At 36.6% G+C, this 20,680-nt stretch overlaps 1 protein-coding gene across 1 annotated transcript in view; it reads right to left on the bottom strand.

The window, feature by feature from the left end:
* Positions 1–20,680, bottom strand: part of ELP4 (elongator acetyltransferase complex subunit 4) — a 137,992-nt gene that overhangs the window by 113,540 nt on the left and 3,772 nt on the right. The window contains exons 2-3 of the mRNA XM_069016511.1: positions 18,888–18,923; positions 9,827–9,948 (exon numbers count right to left, since the gene is read on the bottom strand). Coding sequence (XP_068872612.1) covers positions 9,827–9,948; positions 18,888–18,923 — 158 coding nt within the window. The remainder of the gene's footprint in view (positions 1–9,826; positions 9,949–18,887; positions 18,924–20,680) is intronic.

Genomic DNA, 20,680 nt, shown 5'->3' with positions numbered 1-20,680 from the left:
ACCTCACCCTGCTGTAACATCACTAGGCAGCTATCACATCATCTGCAAAGCCAAAATCCAGGAAATGGCATATTGTACAATTCTCCTTCCTGGAGGTAAAGAGGAAAACAGCAGCAATATTTCTTAAAGCTATTTAATATTGTTCTCCCCTAGAATCACTGCAAATGACTATCATCTGTACTGCTGGTTCATTGTTGTTACATAGTAATTGGGAAAGTCAAATTTGAGACAGGGACATTAACTACACAAATTTGTTTATTTTACACATAAAATGTATTTTATGCTGAAAAAAGAACATAGGTCAAGACAATAAGGGTGAGAGGTTCTCCAAGTATTACTGATAAAGTACAAGCTGCTTAAATAACCTCATGGAACACTGAGAAGAAGTTCCTGCCTTCCAGTCAGAGAACAGAACCTTCTTACATGGCACACTGTGGCAGGGAGACACTACAAATCCCAGCTGTTGACACTCAAGAAACTCAGTCCAAAACAATCACAGACAGAGACACTATCAGTGCAACACAATTAGGCACTGTGGTGTGTCTTAACTGCTGCTAAGCATGAAGCAGATTAAGAGATCAAGGAAAAATGGTTTCACCTGAAGCTGATAAAAGATTTTGGCTGCCGGAGATGAAAATCCATCTAAGTATCCATCTGAAACAGCCTTTTTCTTTTGCCAATACAGCTTAATTTTAATTTCTGACACAATAAAGAGTTTTTATTTTGACATGATAAAAAACTTCTGACATTAGAAAATGAATTAAACATGACTAAATTCACACAAAGCACCACGAGAAAGCCATGCCTCCGTACGAGCAGTGAGCACGTGCATCAGCTTAGGCCTGGTTTCTGCTGTCTCGTCCCTTGCTGCCCCACAGAAAGGACCAGGAGCACTTGAGGAACTCTCTCATACCAAGAACAACTCTTACATCCTAAGCTGCTTTTCCAAAATGCCTTTACCTAATAACTACCATGCTTAGCTGAAGAACGTTTCTTAGAGGTACCATGTTCTTGTCCCTATGCAAGAAGCAAGGGACACTGAAACTTAAGACATTTTTGGGGCTACCACATCTCACAGCCATGCAATTTTCTATGCCAACAAGTACTCTGTTCTAAAGCAAACAGATCCTGGATCATCCTCTTCAATGTGGTGATTGTGAACCACATGGCCTCTGAGGAGGCTTTGTACATAATAAGCTGCAGTCTGGAGAAGGTGCTTTGCCTTTGGAGCCAACTGATATTTTGAAGACCAACTGCCTAAGCTCAACCCAGTTTATTAACTTGGTTAAATATATTCCAAGATGTACTTAACCACAAATAGGGAAAAAGAAAATTCCAATCCTATTCAAGGTCAGAGTGTATCCATAATTTGAACATATTTTATATAAAGAATAATAAACAGAGCTAATAAAGATTGTTTACCTCCAGATTTGCATCCCAACTTTATTGCTATTATCCCAGCTTTGGATATCCTCAATTCCATTTACACCAAATTGCATGCAAGAGAGGCAGAACGTGCAGGTGCTGTTTGAAGGTATGCTTGTGTTCACTAGAAGCCAACATGCCCTCATCAGCCTGCCTGAGGACTCAACAGAATACCTAGATGGTCACTGGTTTTCCTTAGGAGTTACTGATTCATGTGCCTCAGTCCATAATTTAAAAAAATTTTAAACTAGAACTGTGTATAAACACATATGGAAAGGGAGAGAGCTTAAAATTGTGGAGTAGGCTTGGGACTGGGGAGAATTACAGACATAGAAAGGTTATATAAACTTGCTTTAGGGGCAATACTGAAAAGATCCACACATTTCTTCTTTTCTTCATATCCTCTTTTATTCTTCACAATAACTAGAATTGGAATAAAAGGCCTTTCCCTCTTCTGACACTGATAATTAAATGCTATTCTTTGTTTCAAGAAAGGAGCTGTTTCCAAACCTGACTATGCCTGAGTGATACAGAGCACCTCAGTGAGAGAAAAGTCTCCAGCTGTCATTACACAGGTATATTCTCAAAAATAAAGGCTGGATGGTTGGATCTATACTTCACAACTCCTCAGCATGATGAAAAGCTTCATTACTGCCAAAGAATTACATAATTTATGATTCAATAAATTTATGTTCTTAGAATCAAAATCAGAATTTCAGAAGAACAAAGTATTACCAAAATATGTAGAATTCACTTCCAAAATTTCAAGCAGAATTTGGAAATAAAAGTGTTATTTAAACAACGGACTAAGAAAAGGAGAGTTGGGTTATCAGCCTGTAATATCTCTATTTAATCTATTTTTGCTGAAAAATATCTCAGCTCCCACATCATATAGCTTTGAAAAGCTTTGGGACTGACAATTTTGTGGCGTCAGTGTGTCAACTTCTGAGAACTGTTACATTCTCCCAGGCTAAAAAAAGACAAATCTTTCATAAGGTATATAAAAAAACAAAGCATGTAGCAGTGCATTAGTTAAAATAAAAAAAAACCAAACCATACAGCATTTCTTGGGGTCAACTAAAATACAAGTCTTTGCTATGCAGAACGAACACACAAAAAGGGAGACAACTGCTAAAGTTATTAAGGGCAGTTTGGCTGGAGAGCAGGAAGCTTGCTGCTGTTTTAAAATTTAAAAAAAAAAGTTTGGGAGGAAAAAAATGGTTTTCTACAGTGGCTATAGTAAATGTCAATGCAATTAAAATAATTTCATTTCCTGCAAACCAAGCTATGAAGGTTTTACTGCAAAGATGGAATAATTTATTTCAGTAATAAACCTTTTATCTTTGCAATAAACCAGTGGATGACCTGTATCTGCCAGCAATCCAGGTCCTTCTGTGTTTGCTGCCACATTACTTTGCCTGCCTTGTTTTGGCAGATGCACGAAGCAAAATCAGATTCTAACAGTTTGACCTCTCTCACTTCTTATGTTCTCTAGGGGATAATAAAATCCAAGATACAATCCCACAGCAGTTAATGAAGCTTAACCTCACACCCTCTTAATTACCAATGCATTACACCAACTATAGGCATCATACTCCTCTCTAAGCTATTTTACAATTCTAAAGAAGTACTACTGTGCTATTATTTAGCAACATAATCCAAGCTGTATGTGAAATCCCTCTTATATAAAATCCTTTGATCCTTATGGGTTTCAATAACTGTATAATTAATAGTCCTTAAGAATTTAAAACATTATCTATTTATGTATCAATAAGTATGTTGTTCACATGGCTTTATGCAACTATTTTGAATTGTGGTTATTAACACAAGTATGACAAAAAACATGAAATAAAAAAATACTAAAGGGAACACAATTCACTGTTGATCTGTAACTGCAACAATATTTAAATAGCTTAAATTCACATAAATTTAAGGCTTTTTTTCATTATGTTAATTTTTTGTGTTTAAAGGACACCAGATGGTAATTCAGGAAGGGCAAATATTTTCTTTTCAACAATGTAATATATAAAAGTCAGTTTAAAGAGCCCTACTCCCAAAAGGGGGGAGGATTCTATTTTGATTGTAAATACATGTGATAAAAGGTGTACTGTTAAAGAACATAAACAAATGGATACAGATTTTTTCTTCTTTCAGCAGCCCTTATACAACAACCTATTTCCAATTCCAGGTAAGGCTGGTCTATGGAAATTTTTCTTTGACATTCAGAAAGACCTAATGGATGTCAGCCCAGGGTAAATGAGAATTGTGTGAAGAGAAACAAGAAGCAATATCCCTCTATTTTAGGAAATAAGAAAAGTTAATTGCAAGGGTATTTTTTTAACCCATGAGAATATATTCTATACTTCACATACACAGACGTAAACCCGACAGCCAAGTCACAGAACTCTTTTGCTGTAACTCCCTTGCACTATGGCTGCATTTCACAACATTTAAACCCAGGAATGCCTATCAGACATTAGATTATTTTCTTAAAAATTTCATCTTTTTCTGAATCAGTTCATGAATACTTAAGTATGTGGAAGATAAATACAGCAGAGAATGAGAATGAGAAAGTAAAATTACATGAAGAAACTGAGTGTCCTTGTCCCAAACTCTGTAAACTCTGTTGCAGTGTATAATGCACTAGCCTAAGCCTAAACAGTTATTCATGAATAACAGCATTATTCATGAAAACCTTCAGAGATGAGCACTGCAAGCAACAGTTCATTAATTGAACAAACCAACTCAACAGTTACCAACTAGTTTGTTAAACAGATATTTGTGGACATTGAAACCTAAACATTTAGGTTTTATCACTTTTATGATACATTTACCAGGCTAAGTAAGATGTGTACTTAAAAGACCTATAATTTCAGAACTAAGATGATGAAAGAAAATTTCCTAAGGAATTGACAAGGATTGGCAGATAAGAAATCAGAAATTTAAGCCAAACACTTATTTTCTCTGGTTCTAGAAAATCTTTTTATTAGATTTGTCTGAACTTCTGACAAAGATGAAGCTTTATGCTTTAGAGTTTCCAAAAAGGGTACTGCTTAAAAAGATGTAATTCTTTTTAAACAGAAGAAATTTTTTTTCAAGTGTCTCTTTCGCACCTCTACAACTTCTGTGTCAAGATTGCAACACAGTTCATAATGGAGAAAATTGCACATTACAATATAATTAAATATTTGCATTTTAACAATGAAAAATGTGAAACAGATTAGCGAACATGCAAGCAAGAAAAGTAAACACATGAGCAAGAGCTACACAATATGGAAATTAAATTTTTTAACTCAGCTGCCAGGCTTACCCTCAACCCTAGTCTTTGTGCTACCCCAAGACTTCAGAAAGAGAGGTATGTGGTAGGAAAGTTCACTTCTGCTGTAACTGTAATTGGATTTCTGTGTATTAAGTGATACCATTTAACAGCATGCAGCAGCTGAATCACTGCAGCAAGTTCATGCATTTTGAAAATATGATTAGAAAAAAAGAATAGGAATGTAGCCCTATTTGCACATATATTTTTACCTTTCAAGGTATTATGCTTTCAATTTATGAGCATCTAAAAATATCAGATGACTGAAAAAACACCTCTAGCATTGATCCATAGCTTCTTTCCCAATACCAGATAGCAAAAAGACAGCAAATAATTAAAATAGCACTCTTTGAAAATAGACAGCCCTGGCCACTAGCGTGATCATTTCTTTCAGGTTTGTGTTTTTCCTTTTGACAAAACAATGGTTTAGAATCGTATCCATGAGGGAAAATATAAGCATCATGGCTGAGTGTACTTTGCTGAAATAAAGAAAGTCCATGTAGACAGCTATGTTTTCTTTCAAGGCATTGTTTGCACACACAATAATACAGCAGCTCGGTGCTTTTTTATTGTTGTTGTTTTTTTAAAACAAATAATAATAAAATAAAATCTAAATAATAAAATAAAATGGAAATAATAAAAGTACATTTTGCGAGGTTTTTCCTGCATTCACCTTTTCAGCAGGAAAAGAGTAAATGTACACTTTCTGCTCTTCAAGTCTGCCCAGTTTGTTGAAGGCAGAATTCTTTTAGTCTTTTTCAAATTACATACTTAACCAAAATGCTTCTTAAAATATACCTTAACTTTTGCTTTAGAGATCTTTTCAACTTAGTAGGAACTTTTAAAAAAACTGTCCCTGGAGGGTTTTTTTTATTTTTTTTTTATTTTGTTGTTGTTGTTGTTGTTGTTTTTGTTTGTTTGTTTTTTGGGTTTTTTTTCCTTAATAAGCCATTACACTTGCCCACATGCCCTTCCCTGCTTCATCACCATGGGAAGCTGCATCTTCCCCTTTCACTGTGACACCCTTTATCCTCTCTTTTGGTAAGAGAACCCCCAAAAGACAATCTCAGCTGAGTGCAGAAGTATCCTGTAATAAAATTCCCACTTGAAAACAGAAATTTCATTGAAAGGCAATAATCAAACAAGGTGTTCAACCTTTCCACAGGAGATGAAAAGACAGTTCTAGAAAGCAGTTCTGGACCTCCCACTCTTCCAGCTCAGGCTTCCAGGTACCAAATGGAATATACTGATACAGCACTGGCCAGGGTCCCACAGGTTTAACATAGTGCTACAGGGGATGCTGGTTTCTGTTTCCCAGCACTTACAATGACCTGTAAGCCCTCCTTGCAAGATAAATCAGAGAATTGCAGAATGTTTTGTGTTGGAAGGGACCTTAAAGATCATCTCCTTCCATCCCCCCTGCCATGGGCAGGGACACCTTCCACAGGACCAGGTTGCTCAGAGCCCCATCCAACCTGGCCCTGAACACTTCCAGGGATGGGGCAGCCACAGCATCTCTGGGTACCCTGTGCCAGGGCCTCATCAACCTCATGGTAAGAATTTCTTCCCAATATCTAATTTAAACCTGACTTCTGTCAGTTTAAAGCCATTTCCCCTTGCCCTATCACTACATGCCCTTATAAAAAGTCCCTCTCCAGCTCTCTTGTAGTGCCTTTAGGCACTGGAAAGCTGCCAGAAGGTCCCTCCAGAGTCTTCTTTTCTCCAGGCTGAACAACCCCAATTCTCAGCCTGTCTTCACAGGAGAGGTGCTCCAGCCCTCTGAGCATCTTCGTGGCCTCCTCTGGACTTGCTCCAACAGGTTCCTGTCCTTGTGTTTGGGTGCCCCAGAGCTGGATGCAGTGCTCCAGGTGGGATCTCACCAGAGCAGAGCAGAGGGGCAGGATCCCCTCCCTTGACCTGCTGCCCATGGTGCTCTGGATGCAGCCCAGGGTACATTTGGCTTTCTGGGCTGTGAGTGCACATTCCAGGTCCTGTTGAGCTTCTGGCCAACCACCACCCCCAAGTCCTTCTCCTCAGGGCTGTTCTCAATCCATTCTCTGCCCAGCCTGTGTTTGTGCTGGGGATTGCCCCAGCCCATGTGCAGGACCTTGCTCTTGGCCCTGCTGAACTCCACGAGGTTCTCCTGAGCCTCTCCAGCCTGTCAGTGTCCCTCTGGCTGGCATCCCTTCCCTCCAGCATGCCAACTGCAGCACACAGCTTGGTGTTGTCAGTAAATCTGCTGAGGGTGCCCTCCATCCCACTTTGCACAGGCTCCACAGGAAAAGCAACTTAACAGAGCAATCTTAATTGTCAAGGTAAGCTATAAATAATCCATTTTTTCTCATTAAAACTTGTGAGAATCAGTTCCCCCCTCCGCCCATCCCAAATAAATAATCAGGAATAAAGGTAAAGAAATTATTTTCTAGGCAGTTTAGGAGTTGTAGAATTTTAATGCCAGATCTGAAGTAATTTTAGTATTGAATAAATTTTCCATTTACCAATGCAAGCAGTTTTATTTTATGATCAGTCACAGAAGTTACCATATAATTTCTTATATTATATAGTATTCCCAGTATTTATGCCCTTAGAGTAAAAAGTTGCCTTTTTCTTGAAGACTACAGTGAACAGAAATGCTCTCAAATGTTTAAAATACTTTCTAAAAACCAGCATGTATACAGTTCTGTAGGTTTTACCAGAGGTGTATAATTTTTCAGCATTACGTCTTAATGCCAGTTTCCTGAAGGAGCTTTGACTACAAAAGGCATGAATATATTTTCAAAGGATGATGGATAAATTGGTGGGTGGTAATATAATATATCTTAGGCAGCTGATCAGGGCTTTTTATCCTCTGCCTGTCTTTTAGTTATACACAATTTCAAGATAATTATGGTCTATAAGAATGTCTTTTCCCCTTCCTACTACCAGCAATATTTGTCTTGGTTATAGGTTCAAGAAACTTCCAATCACATCACAAAATTGGAATAGGGCAATTATGGCATCTCGGCAGAGAACTGAACATGTAAACAGACTGACCACACAATATGGACATTTAATATGGATACAGTATGGACAGTTACTGAACTGCCTTTATGAAATACACCAGCTAATTAGACACTAGCTATGGAATATATTGAATCCGTACTTGAATTTCACAAAATAAAACCCAAGCTAACATGTAATTCAGCTTGATATATACCATGTCTGTGTTACCTTTCCACTAAAGAACACAGTCCAATCAGACACTGAAGATAAATTAATTACTAATCTCATTAAATAAAATGCCATGTTATTCAATGGTCAGATATGCTATATTAAAATCCCAACTCACTGGAGTCATCCAAATCCCAAGCAGCTCATTTTTATGACAGGAGAGGTCTTCTTGAAGTGCCTGAAGGTGAGGGTTACTTCACTGACACAATACAAATCAGAGAAATTAACTCTACTGCGCCTTGTCTGCTAACAAAGGAAGTGTTGAATAGTCAAGGTTAGAATAAATAGCACAGACAAGAATATTGTAGGATACACAAAGACACAAAGGGAGGAAGAAATCAAAACAAGATTATGTTTTCCTTGCCCTTCCTGCAGCAATATTGTCCCTCCATTTATGGTATCTTATAGTAACACCACTATGGAGTTACAGCAGAGGAATGCAGTATTCCTGCCTAGTGTCTACCCCTGAAAATTAAGAAGGAAAAGTTATTCCATATCAGACAATAGAGATGGATAAGGCACATCAAACTAACTGAGCCCAAGCTCAAAGTGGTGCAAGATGTATATAACAATGTCTGTTCATTGTCACATAAAGGCATAAAGGAGCCAGAAAAAATATGACAGGCTATGAACAAAGGTGAATGAAAGAAAAATAGAATATACATTAGCTACTCCATTTTAAGAAAATTTAATGCAATGCAATAAAAATACTGATTTGGATAATTCAATCTCAATGAGAAAAACAACTGCAACAATCATGTTGTATCATCAGGGAGTCAATACTTGATTATCAGTTATTTAAAACCAATTAATTAAAAAATATAGCACATTCACACCTGAAAATCAAATTCGAACCTATTTGTTTAGCCTTTATTCTAAACCACAAGTGATAAAAAATTTCACCCTTAAATGAACTTTATTTAGATTCAAGGTCATTAAAAAACTGATTTTTCACAATAATAATTTCCACAATAATTTGATTTCATTAAGAATATACTTTTTCCTGAATACTGAAGATAATACTCAATAGGTAAGGCATGGAATTTACCATCCCTAGGAAGGAAAACAGAAGAGTAATCGTTTTGTCCAGAAATAGTCTCTGAAGACACTTAAAGAAATAGCCAGACTTCACTTGATGCAAAGTAATCACTAAATTATGTTACTTCTGATATTAGGAAAACGCAGCCTTAGAAAGACATAAAATATTTAATGAAATTTTCTAAGATTATCCTCACACTTCAGCATTTTTTGCACTGTTGATCAGGCGTTTTCCCTTATATAATTTTCTCATAACAGAAACTATCAGTGTTTGATTGGGAGTCCACTGAAGTCTGAAGGGATCCTTTTTGTATGACCTGATCCAAAGTTGACCATGTTCCCTAGCACAAAAAAGAGTCAGAATGAAATGAGGGTGTAAAGGAAATCGTAAAGATGTTAAATGATGTTTTTATTTTCTACAGGAAACTACAATAAATATCTGCACAAATTGTACACTGTTTCTACCACAACATACTTGAAGCAGCTTAACTACTCTTCCTCCCAGCAGGAGGAAATGGTAAGCAGTTTGGTTTACTGCAACCATTCCACTAAGCCAGCCAGGCTGTCTGCTTTTCATCCATAACCAAAATAGAGAATAAACAGGCTCCTGGCCTGACTTGGCATTGGGAGGATCTTACTCCACCATCCACAGATGGGAGGTAAGGACCTGAATTTAATTCCCAAATCTGGCTAGTGTAAATACTCCTGTACTTCCCAACACATTCTTATGAATCACCAAGATTAATTCGTTACTACACAGTATATACACTTTAAAATGCATTTAAGTTCATCAAGAGATTACAGCTTTACTTCTCAAAGTAAATGGGTCTTTCTTACCTTCAAAATTTTGTCAGGATGCTCTTTGGCAGAAGCAATGAACAGGTCATGTCCACAGACAACTCCCTCTGCGAGAAAATACTTGAACAACAAATTGGAGTAAAGGCCATATTTATCCTCCTCTGTGAAAACAAGAATGGTTGGATTTTTTTTTGTTAGATAAATTGCCCACCTGTATCTTCACAACACTGTAAAAGGCCTCTTTGGGTCTATCTCTTGGAGTATATAATGTACAACAGAGATCACAGGTAAAACAGGACTCCAAAACTTTAAAAATAATGCTTGATGATACTGTATTTCTAATTTTTCAAGCCAGAGGAATAGTTCTCAATCATGCATTCGATTCTAAGATATGGATGGGATACAGCAAGAATGCTATATTCCTTACAAGGCTTCCCATAAGCATCAACTAAGGTGACTGAATTATGGATTAATGGAAAGGGGTTTGTTAATTTAGGAGAACTATGTTAATATTTATATTCTTAGTGCTTAAAACATTTGTTACCTGATGCTTTTCAAAATTCAGCCATATTTGGCATGCTAAACCTATATAGAGGTATCATTCAGTATAGAGACATTCTTATGTCTGCACTTCCAAAGTTGTGAAAACTACACAAACAGGCAAACCAAATAGATATATTGAAAACCCAAACAATTAGCAATGCTGGTTTTGAAACCCAATCAGAGCAAAAGCAAAACAAATTCAAAAGACTCGTGAATTTACAGTTTAAGAAGTGAGACAACACTTGTTAGCAGACATTGTGAACACTGGCCCAGTGAAATGAAAATACAAATTCCAGCCGACTTCAGAAAGACCAGTATTTCCTTCAGCTTCCTTGATGCAAGTTAAGTGTCAGAAATTACCAAAATTACAAAGTCCTAATGAACTCATACAATTAAAACTTAGCATAACTTCAAACTATGGGAAGTGGATGTGTACATAACACATCTGAAACCAGCTCTGATGTTGTTTGTAGGAAATAACAATAGCAGTGTTAAAGCTTTTTATGGCTTTTTGGGAGAAAAGTAAATGTGCTATGTAAGGTTTCACTTTTTCATCTCTTAATCTGGCTGCTGGAAGACAACACACAGGGATGTTGAGGCAGAAAAACACACAGAGAGGGATTTCTTTACACAGAACTAACAAGTCTCAACCCATTCTTTGTGTGACCTGGAAAGTATTTCCTCCCTACACATATGAAATAGTAAAATTAAAAATTAAAAAACAGTAACAAAGAGAGAAAATAAAAAAATTGTCATTCATATCCAACTTGCAAAAGCATTAAAGAGGAAAATAAAAATACTGTAACTTTGACATGTACCAGAATCAAAATGAATCATTGAAGTGGAGTGAAGGAGAAAAGGAAAGAAGGAAAGGAAGTGTATCTCCATAAAGGAAAACAAAAATTAATAGCAATGGGGAAACTTAAGAAACAAATCACAGGAAAAGTATTGTTGCACTGCTACACTCCTATTATCTTGCACATGTACTGACACTTACAGTGCTTAGATTAACAAGAAATTCAAACCCCAGGTATTCAAAACCACAGGAGAAAAACCAGTTCTCCAAGAGATACTGCCTGACCTCTGTGGGATATTAGACAAAACAGAATTACTTCCCAGTTTTAAAAATTTCACTTTTAAATTCAGTGTTTGGGATATTAGAGTCACTAGAAGTTACTCTAAAGCAGTAATTCAAAATAGAAAAAAATGCTTCATAACCCAATCACTAAGACAGGAAATGACATAAAACTGGATACCAAATAAGCCAAAGGGAATACAATAATCACAACACTATTACTACCAGAACTAGCCACTCTACAGTTTTTTGTAGAGTCTTAGGGTTTTAAGACCTTAGACTGTATTAACAGAACTCACCTTTGATACTGTTGACCTGCTTAGAAGGCCATATTAGCCTTCAATGTACTTGCAATAACACATTGGTTTTTTTTTTTTAAGTAACAGTCTAGTGAAAAATATGGACAGTTCTGAATCATAAAAAGCACAGGACTGACAAAAGCTTACTGGTGACAGTACTGGGTTCCTTACCAAAATTTCTTCAGGACAGGTTTCCAAAAGAATTACAAACTGCAGTTTACTTGAAAGTTAAGAGCTCTTAATTAAATCTTAGATACAGTTTACTCTTGCATCCTTATAAAGCCACTAATAGTGTTACTGAAGAACAGCCTTCCTACTAACTCAGCTCCCATATTGTGCTGAGACTGAGGGTGTAGACCCACGTACGAGACTAGGGTGGAGACAAAACTCAATTAGGTAAAACTGAAACACTACAGCTGCAGAAACCAAAGCTAGAACTGACACTATCTAAGGTTTTGAGGAAGTATTTCAGTCATATTTTGTAAATATAGTCTTTGGAGCCTGCTTAAAATAAAACTGCTATGCAGAGTAAGTCTCCCTTATAAGTGGAGTCCAGAACACCAACATTTCCTGCCCCCTCAAACATTGGCTGTCTCTAGTCACTCATGCTTTGGTTGCTTACTGCATTATTCACAGTGTATCGATTTCCATGTGCTAATCTCCATCTATGAAGCTCTCAATTTAAGAACCAAAGACCTCTAGAAATCAAAGTGACAGCATGAGATCTACTTTTTTGTTTTTTTAAATTGTCTGAGCTACCTGAAAGAAGCCACCAAGGCTCCCCTGTAATCACATCACTGCAGCAGATGTCACTGGAGGGAGACAATTTTGTTAGATCTCCTTCCTTTTGAACAAAAGAGGAAAAGGAACACTCATCAGGCACTCTGGAAAGATCCTCAGCTGTAACATTTACATCATCCTTGGTGAATGAAAAATCTTGCTTTTTAAATTTTTATCTACAGGTTAAAGTTCACCTTCATCATCTGAGGCACAGAAACACTGAGCTGATATGTACTTAACTGGCATTTAATGGAAAATAAGAAAATATCTCATTTAGTCCAACTGTTTCATGGCTTGTGTCTGTGTGTACAACTATACAGACAGTTTTCTGGATCATTATTTTTGATACTAATTATTCCTTAGAAAGTCAAGAACATATTCAATTTTTTGTGCCAAACATAACACAGAAATTCCATAAACCATGGATAAATATAAGAAATCATACTATGTGTTGGTGATTATTCAACTAAGCTAAGAAATACGGCTGTAATAGTTAAGAAGAATTTTTCTCAAATTTTATTTCAAATGCTGAAATGTAAAAACATACTGTAGAAATAAAGCAATGAAGAACAGAGATATAAACCTTTTAACTGACTTATCAAAGATTAGAATTAATTTTGTTGACTCATTGATTTATTTGTAATATAACAGGGCTAGAGAGGTTCTTACACTGCCATTCCACAACATGGAAAGTTCAAGTTAGCAAATTAAAAACACATTCAGTGTAAGGACACATCATTTTAGCATTAGCCTTTCCTTTCTTCTTACATTGATTTTCATAAGAGTAAACTTACAGTAAAAAAAGTAAATTAAGTATTGGAGAGTGATCTAAATATAAACCACCTCATACTCTCCTACAGTACTCCAAGGATTAGATGTGTCTCAGAAAGCCTTTACAAACAGTGTATCTGGAATTGTTAAAGTCAATGCATCTGTAAGAATCCCTCAGTTCTTCAATTTGTCAGATAGAGGATGCTTTTTATTGATTCATTTCTAGGTCACTAAACTTTTGTGGTATTCAAAAGATCTAAAGTGCATCCATATGGAGCTTTTCTGATAGCATCCATTGTACCCTGGCTTCAATAGTAACATTACTATTCAAAACCAAAGGAGTACAGCTTTCTTCTTGTAAATAAACAAACAAATCATTTAGCACAGGTACTTCAGTAGCTCACTGATTACTTTCATAGAATCCCAGAATGAAATACTTTTCTAATAATGCTTGGAGTTAGCATTTGAATGGCTAGGATAAATTTTCAACAGTTATCTTTCCAAACTCCACCACATCCAAAAGAACTACCTTCACTCAGTACATGTAGGAGCTAACACTTCACATCATTTTAGTCAGCCCAATACTTAAGACAATCCTGGCCCAAATCTTTAGTCTCAATCTCCACACTAAAGAGGTGCCCTGTCAGCAGCCCTCATTGTGAACTTCACTTCCAGCTACTAAGGCACATAAACAAATAAGACTCTTGCAGCTGCAGCCTCTTTTCTGGGTCCAGTCACTGCAAGTCACACAGCACTGCACAGCTTTCTCCAATTCTTCTGGAACAAAGAGTGTTCTACAGCTAAGTAGCAGGTGAGTAACTAGTGAAGCGTGAAACTATACAAGGAAAAGAGATTATTTACCTAGAAGTTATACATATTGTCTCCAGAACAAAACCTCTTCTGATCCTACAGATAAGGACATAAATAAAATAGTCTATTGTGATGGCTCTCCATTGGTCTCTTTCCACAAGAGCGTGCTTTCATGGCTGAAACAGTCATGGAGAAAGAGCAGTATTGTCAGCATGAGTGCAATGAATTCCAACATATAACCTTGCTGAATACTAAGGATAAAGACCAATTCCTATTTATGGGTCTTTTCACCACTGAACTGTATAGGCTACCAAATACATAAGGGACATTCTCGACACCTTTGTGCATGGACTGTCTGTAGCTACTACTCAAAGAAATTCATGGGTCATAGAATTAGGTACAAAATCTGAAGGCTTTTATCTAGGGCACAGAAAACAAAAGAGAGCAGATATGTATGAGGCACTGCAAAAATATAATTTATTTAAAAATTAAGGACACAAATCTAATTATAGAAATTTATATGTAACCATGTGACCTTAAGAAAAAACTGCCTCTGCACAGAGGCATTCATGTTCCAAGAGATGGATGCAGAATAAGCACTAGAACTGGAAGAGGAAAAAAACATCAGGAACACAATCCACCATAGAGTAACAAATATCGTATCAATAAACACAGTATTTATAATACCTGACTTTCAAACATCAGTATATTAAACAGCATGAAGGTCTTTGAAAAACTCCAGTGGTCAGGTGTAGTAAAACTGCTTAAAATTATGAGAGCCGTAAGAGGAAAGAATTAAGCCTGCAACAATGTAATGTACAGATGACTTTTTTTTTCTCTGCACAAAGTCTAGACAGGTTGCCCTAAAGCTGCCATAAGCCTGTCATAGCCTATCAGTATTGATAATTTTTTTCCCAGATAGATAGTTCTGCATTGTGGTCCTGTGACCTAAGGTGTGTCTTTCTCTAGTTATGAAACATTTCTCTAAATTGCTGCAGGTTATAAAATAAGATTATTTTAATAATCTGAAATTCCATTTAAAAGATACTTTTCTAATGTCCATATTTACTAAGCTTGAGGGGATATACTTTGTGTCACTTGCATTTAATTAGCACATGCCAAACCAGAGTTGTCAAACATACAAGTTACAATATTTGGCATTTGGCCATACTTCAGGAAGGTGAATTCTGCTAACTAGTATTTTGTAGAATTATATTTAGCAAATCACTGTTTTGTACCTCTCTTGAGATTATCTTTTTCAGCTTTAAAAAGATGATAAGCTCAGTTATATTGACAAGTGAAGAGAGCTCTTACCAGTCAGGTTAAATTGCATGTCCAACAAAAATAATAGTAGCTAATTAAAGTAGCTGAAACTGCTTTAAGGCTTAGAATGTGCAAGTATAGACCGGTTTTTCACCAGACAACTTTTAACATTTAATAAGTGACCTCAGCTACCAACCAAACCTCTCCTACTGATAATCTTTAAAACATTTAGCTGTCAGTGACCTTGTCAAAACTGGGGCTTTTAAAGGTAAGTAAGAATAGGTTCTTACAGGGTGCCCAGGACACATCTATCGAGGGTGCTGTAGCTCACTATGCCAAATGTGTTATATAAACAAAGCTTACATTTAAAAACAAAATAACAAGCTCCTGGAAACTCTTCCTGGGCTGGCAAAACACACATACAGCAGTTTGAACTACATTGGAGAGGAGGGGCGAAGGAGTGTGCTTATTCTCCAGGTTTGTTTTGAAAATGGAGACTCTTCTGGAAAGCTGATCTTCTGCAGGAGGTTCAGATGAAAGCATGAATGGTCTCACATTCCTACTGAACAAGCTGCTTTGATGGTGTTCCACATCAGAATGCTTCTTATAAACCCACTACTGTAACAATTTTTTTAAACTAAATTACTAGTTAAAATCCTAATTCTTGTTAGATGAACATACCCCAGGAAGTTTCAAGCTGCTCTGGCAGGTAGGATCCTGCATGAGAATACCATGTGCTTCAACTCTCTAATTTTCATATAATTAAAACACTGTCAAAAAAATATACTGTAGAATTAAGTTCAACTGAAAATCACAATGCTCTTTATTATGAATTGAGTTTCAAAAACTTGTACACTTATATTTCAAACAATATTTTACAGTCTTATCAAGTAACCAGTGCCATCACTACATCTTCAGAACACAACAGTTAAAATAAATATTTTAATACCCTGAATCTACTATTATTTGGTTAAATTAACCAAGATAATGTGTCAAATAATGAAGATGAGCATTTAATTTGCAAAGGGAGCTAAGCTAAAAGTAATGCAATTTATTCTTGCCTTAGAGAATGTTGAAGGAAGGGGGAAGAATTTAACCTTTTTATGGCACTAGGAGTACAACACAGAAAGATCTTCCTAGGAGGTTTATCACTGACAGCTTCAATCCTGATAATATTAAGCTTGCCTAGACTAATCTCATGACAGAATTTCTTGGTATGCTGACAGGATATTCTAACAATGCCATTACAATGCTACCTGCACCAACTTTAAAAATTAGTCTCAAAATTTTTAGACTAATGAGTCATGAATAAATATAGTTCCTGCTTTAAGACTTTTTGTATATAATTATATGTTTCAAAATAACACATGGTAAGTCTCATTTGGGAAAAAAAACCTAGTTTTCAGATCTAAAAGAGACATTCTCATTTGGGTTTCTGTCAAGCTAAGTTTCATATCAGATCACAAATACACAACCAGCATAGGGGATGCAAATTAAAACCTACCACTGAATATGGCCAGATATGTACTCAGAGGAAACAAAGTTCAGGTAAAAATCCTTCCAGGAAAAATCTTCCATCAAGCCATCAGGATCCACAGGACTGTTTTCCACATCCACAATACCCTGTGGTGAAACATTCCACCACTTCCTTCATTTCATGACAATTTTCCTGCTAGTAGGTTCATTGGATGGCACCATGTGTGTCTACTGGAAGGGGCAGTGAATATTGTAATGGGGAGACAAAATCAATCTGGTCTCATAATCTCTGATTTATGTAAAATATAACAGGTTCTAACTTTTCTTTTCTTCTTCCTTTATCACAGCAAGATTGCAGCTCTTCTCAAACTGAAAGTGGTTGGAATTAGGTAATGTCAGTTATTTTTCCTGGCAAGCAACTATTCAAATTAATCTGCACCACACCATACACTAATTTATATACTTTATGTAAAAATCAACATTTTCTAAGATTCAGTCACACATCAATAACTGTCTCTAATGGATAAAATGCAGAAAAAACCCTAGCCTTAAAATAACAACAAGTCATAGTGAGAGCAATTATCTTGCTCAGGGGCAAAGCTGTTTGGCTCTAGTGCAGGTTACATGGGCCCTATACCAACAGAGGGGAACAATTGGCATTCCAATAGTGGCTAAGAAAGATTTCAAGTAAGTTTTCCCAAATCTCACTGTTGTCCTTTAGTGTTAAGATCAGTTTTTGAATTGTAACAATTCAAAATATGTAACCAAAATTCTGGATACAAAAATTCAGTCTCCCAAGCGATGGTAGTCTTTCCACAGGGAAAGTAAACACAGATAAAATATTAGGACCACAACGTTTTCATCCCTTTAAGAAAATGAATGAAAACTACTGATTAAATCTGTCTCAAGGCTGAAAAGCCACACTCTGAAGAGCTGCTATTGGTGCCTATTACTACAGACATGACCTTTTTGCCTTTGCATAAATTTCATGCCAAGGAATTCTAAACAGTATTACTAGAAATACTTCCAAGTGACCAGGAGACTCAACTTCTTGGAAGTGAAGAGCCTACTTCAGAACATCAGGAGGGGTATAATGGGAAAGATTTTTCTCTTCCTTGTCCAGCTGAGTGACAGAGCAGCTTGATGGGCATCTGGTGTCTAGTCAAGGTCAATCCATCACAATCCTTGTTTTCTTTTGAGCCACAGCTCAAGGCTTGCCATCCAGTGTCTGCTCCAGCAGCACCCAAAACCAGAAGCTGTATTTTACAATCTTCCAGTTCTTTCTCTCCTTCAGTGTCCTCTACCAGTTCTCACAAACTCTAATGGTCCCAACACTTCACCAGCAAGCTCTTAAAACACTCTACAGGCCTAATTTTGAAACCACCCAAATCACCCAGGCATGTGTCAGACTGCTCTGTCCCTAGGGAAGGCTGAAATCTAGTCACTGCTCTTAATTATGAGAGTCAGGAGATTCCAGTGCTCCTTCTGGATGAAGATTAATACAAGAATTCTTCATTTTTTCCGCTGGTTTTGTGTCAACTCAATCAAGCAGAGAGGAAAGCTGGGCACCTCAGCTGCAATGGAGACATGGTCCCCTCACCCACACCCTGACAGAAAGCAGGCTTCATCACCTTTCTCTCAGCTGATTCCAGCAGCTAAGAGATTACAAGATTCTGCATTGCACATCTTCCTCAGATAGCCACGCTTGTGATGATAAACAGTCTGAATCTAACAGCAGTTTACAAAATCTTAACTAGTTTGTGTATTTTGCTAATAAGTCCTGAAATGTGCTCAACTTGAATAATAATAAAACCTGAAATGTGCCCTGCCTTCAAACAGAATTCTGGGGTACTCTTTGTGGGTGCTCAAGCCTGTCTAAAATTAAGTTTTTGATTCACCTCCAGTAATTCTTGAGATAGACAATAGTCCATTCTGTAGGCTAGACAAAGTGAAGGAACCTGAGAGTTATACTTTCTTAAAATCTGACTCAAAAAACTGTGAAAAGAGAGGTTGTTTAATGAATACAATAAAGAGTGAAATGCTTCAGAATATGGCTTTAAATATCTATATATTCTATACTAACCAAGAAGAAGAAGGGTTCCAACAGCTACGCCTCCACCTGGAAACAAAACAAAATGAAGAACAAAGTAAGACTACATTTTAATACTATGTTAGAGAACAATTAACTTTTCTTAGTCTATAAGTCAAAGAAAGGTGATAACGGGGAATTTAAAAATATAAAAGTGAACAACATTTTAATTACCTTTGCAATACTTACTACAATTCTCTATTATGAAATAATTATACATTACATGTAATTATATACTGCACATTACAATTACTTTCACAATATACTGTACTATCATCCTTGTGGTAAAAAGATCCTGCAGAGCTCTACGCAACCACACTCAAGTACTACAGTGGTGATGTATGGTCTGAGCCAGCAGATTTTTACTGAGATGACTCAAGCAAGTAAACATTCTCCAAATTAAATTAATATTAATTACTATCACATGATGTTCCTTTGTATCAAGAAGGATGTAAGCAAACTGACCTACTAATATTTTAGTAGATTTTAGCAAATTCCCACCCAAGTCTTTGAGGCAAAATCCTGGTTCCACTGCTTTTTATCTTACTGCTGAAAACTGACACAGCAGCAAGACAGGTAGGACTTCACCCAGTGAAACCTGGACTGACAGATCATACACGTCACAACACACACTATGAGAAAACATACACTGTTGAAGACATTAATGTCTTTTATAGTAGGTCTTGGACATAGTAACAACTCCATGGATTCCTTTACAAAGACAGTGAAAGAAGAACTCGTGTTTTATTTTAGGGAAAGAGTACGCTGGTTTATAATCTGAATTCCAAGAATTGCAATAGTGGAATAACCTGAAATCAGACTATTTTGTTTAAGAATTACGTAAGACTGTGACAGGAAAGCTAAAACTCCCTGGAAGCGTTCAGATGGCCATATGTAAGTAGCCTACTGAAGTGTTTTGCATGGAAACTGCAGGATGTCATCTGCAATTTTGTACTGATTTAAAAGTAAGTTAGGAGCAAACTGAATCCCATCAGCACAGTATCCAAAGCTCCAGAAGTCAGTTCTGGACTGCACAGATGGACTCTAGTGAACAGGATCTTTCATTTTATACATTTGTAAGAGCTTGTTAAACTTCACTAGAAACTGATTCCAGTATGAGTTGGATCAACTTCTTAACCTTTAGCTCTGCTAGTGGGACCACAAACGTCTGCAGCACCTGCAATATTGACATATACCCAGAAGGAAGAGAAAAAAAAAATTGCTCTCCCATAGGCCAAAAAGAGCTAATATTGCCACATAATAGCACCAGAACAGGATTGCTTCACCATCATGCCATGATGCACCACAATTTGAGCAGTACATGGCAGTGAAAGTGTTGTCAGCTACGAATTTCATAGTTAAAGAGAAGCAGATGTTTCAAGTTAAACTCCTGAGTCAAGATGTACAAATGCCTCAATATCTACAGCAATCTTACCAGGTAATCAAGCATTTCCTAGACATTCAAAAAAACCAAACTATTTTAACTGCTGTTTATCAGAAAGTTAGAATCACTCCTGGAATCCCCATGCTCTAAACCAATGATTTTTGTTCCACTTATTTATTCAGGAGATAAATGTAAATGACCTCAGAAGATGTACTACAGGGGAAAGGAAATAAAAAAGACCAAAATCTGAAATCATACTGATGTTTGATACAAAGTATGCTTCCAATATTCACTGCATTTAATTGTTCAGGGAGACAGAACTCATGGGTTACTAACAACAGTTGTTTAAAATTAGCACACGCTCTATACAGCCCATAGTAAAGAATAGCTCCAAATTTTGAGA

This window comes from Aphelocoma coerulescens, chromosome 5 (assembly GCF_041296385.1).
Source record: "Aphelocoma coerulescens isolate FSJ_1873_10779 chromosome 5, UR_Acoe_1.0, whole genome shotgun sequence".
Classification (NCBI taxonomy): domain Eukaryota; kingdom Metazoa; phylum Chordata; class Aves; order Passeriformes; family Corvidae; genus Aphelocoma; species Aphelocoma coerulescens.
Note: the sequence above shows the minus strand (reverse complement) of the source record. Positions and strands in the feature narration are given on the sequence as shown.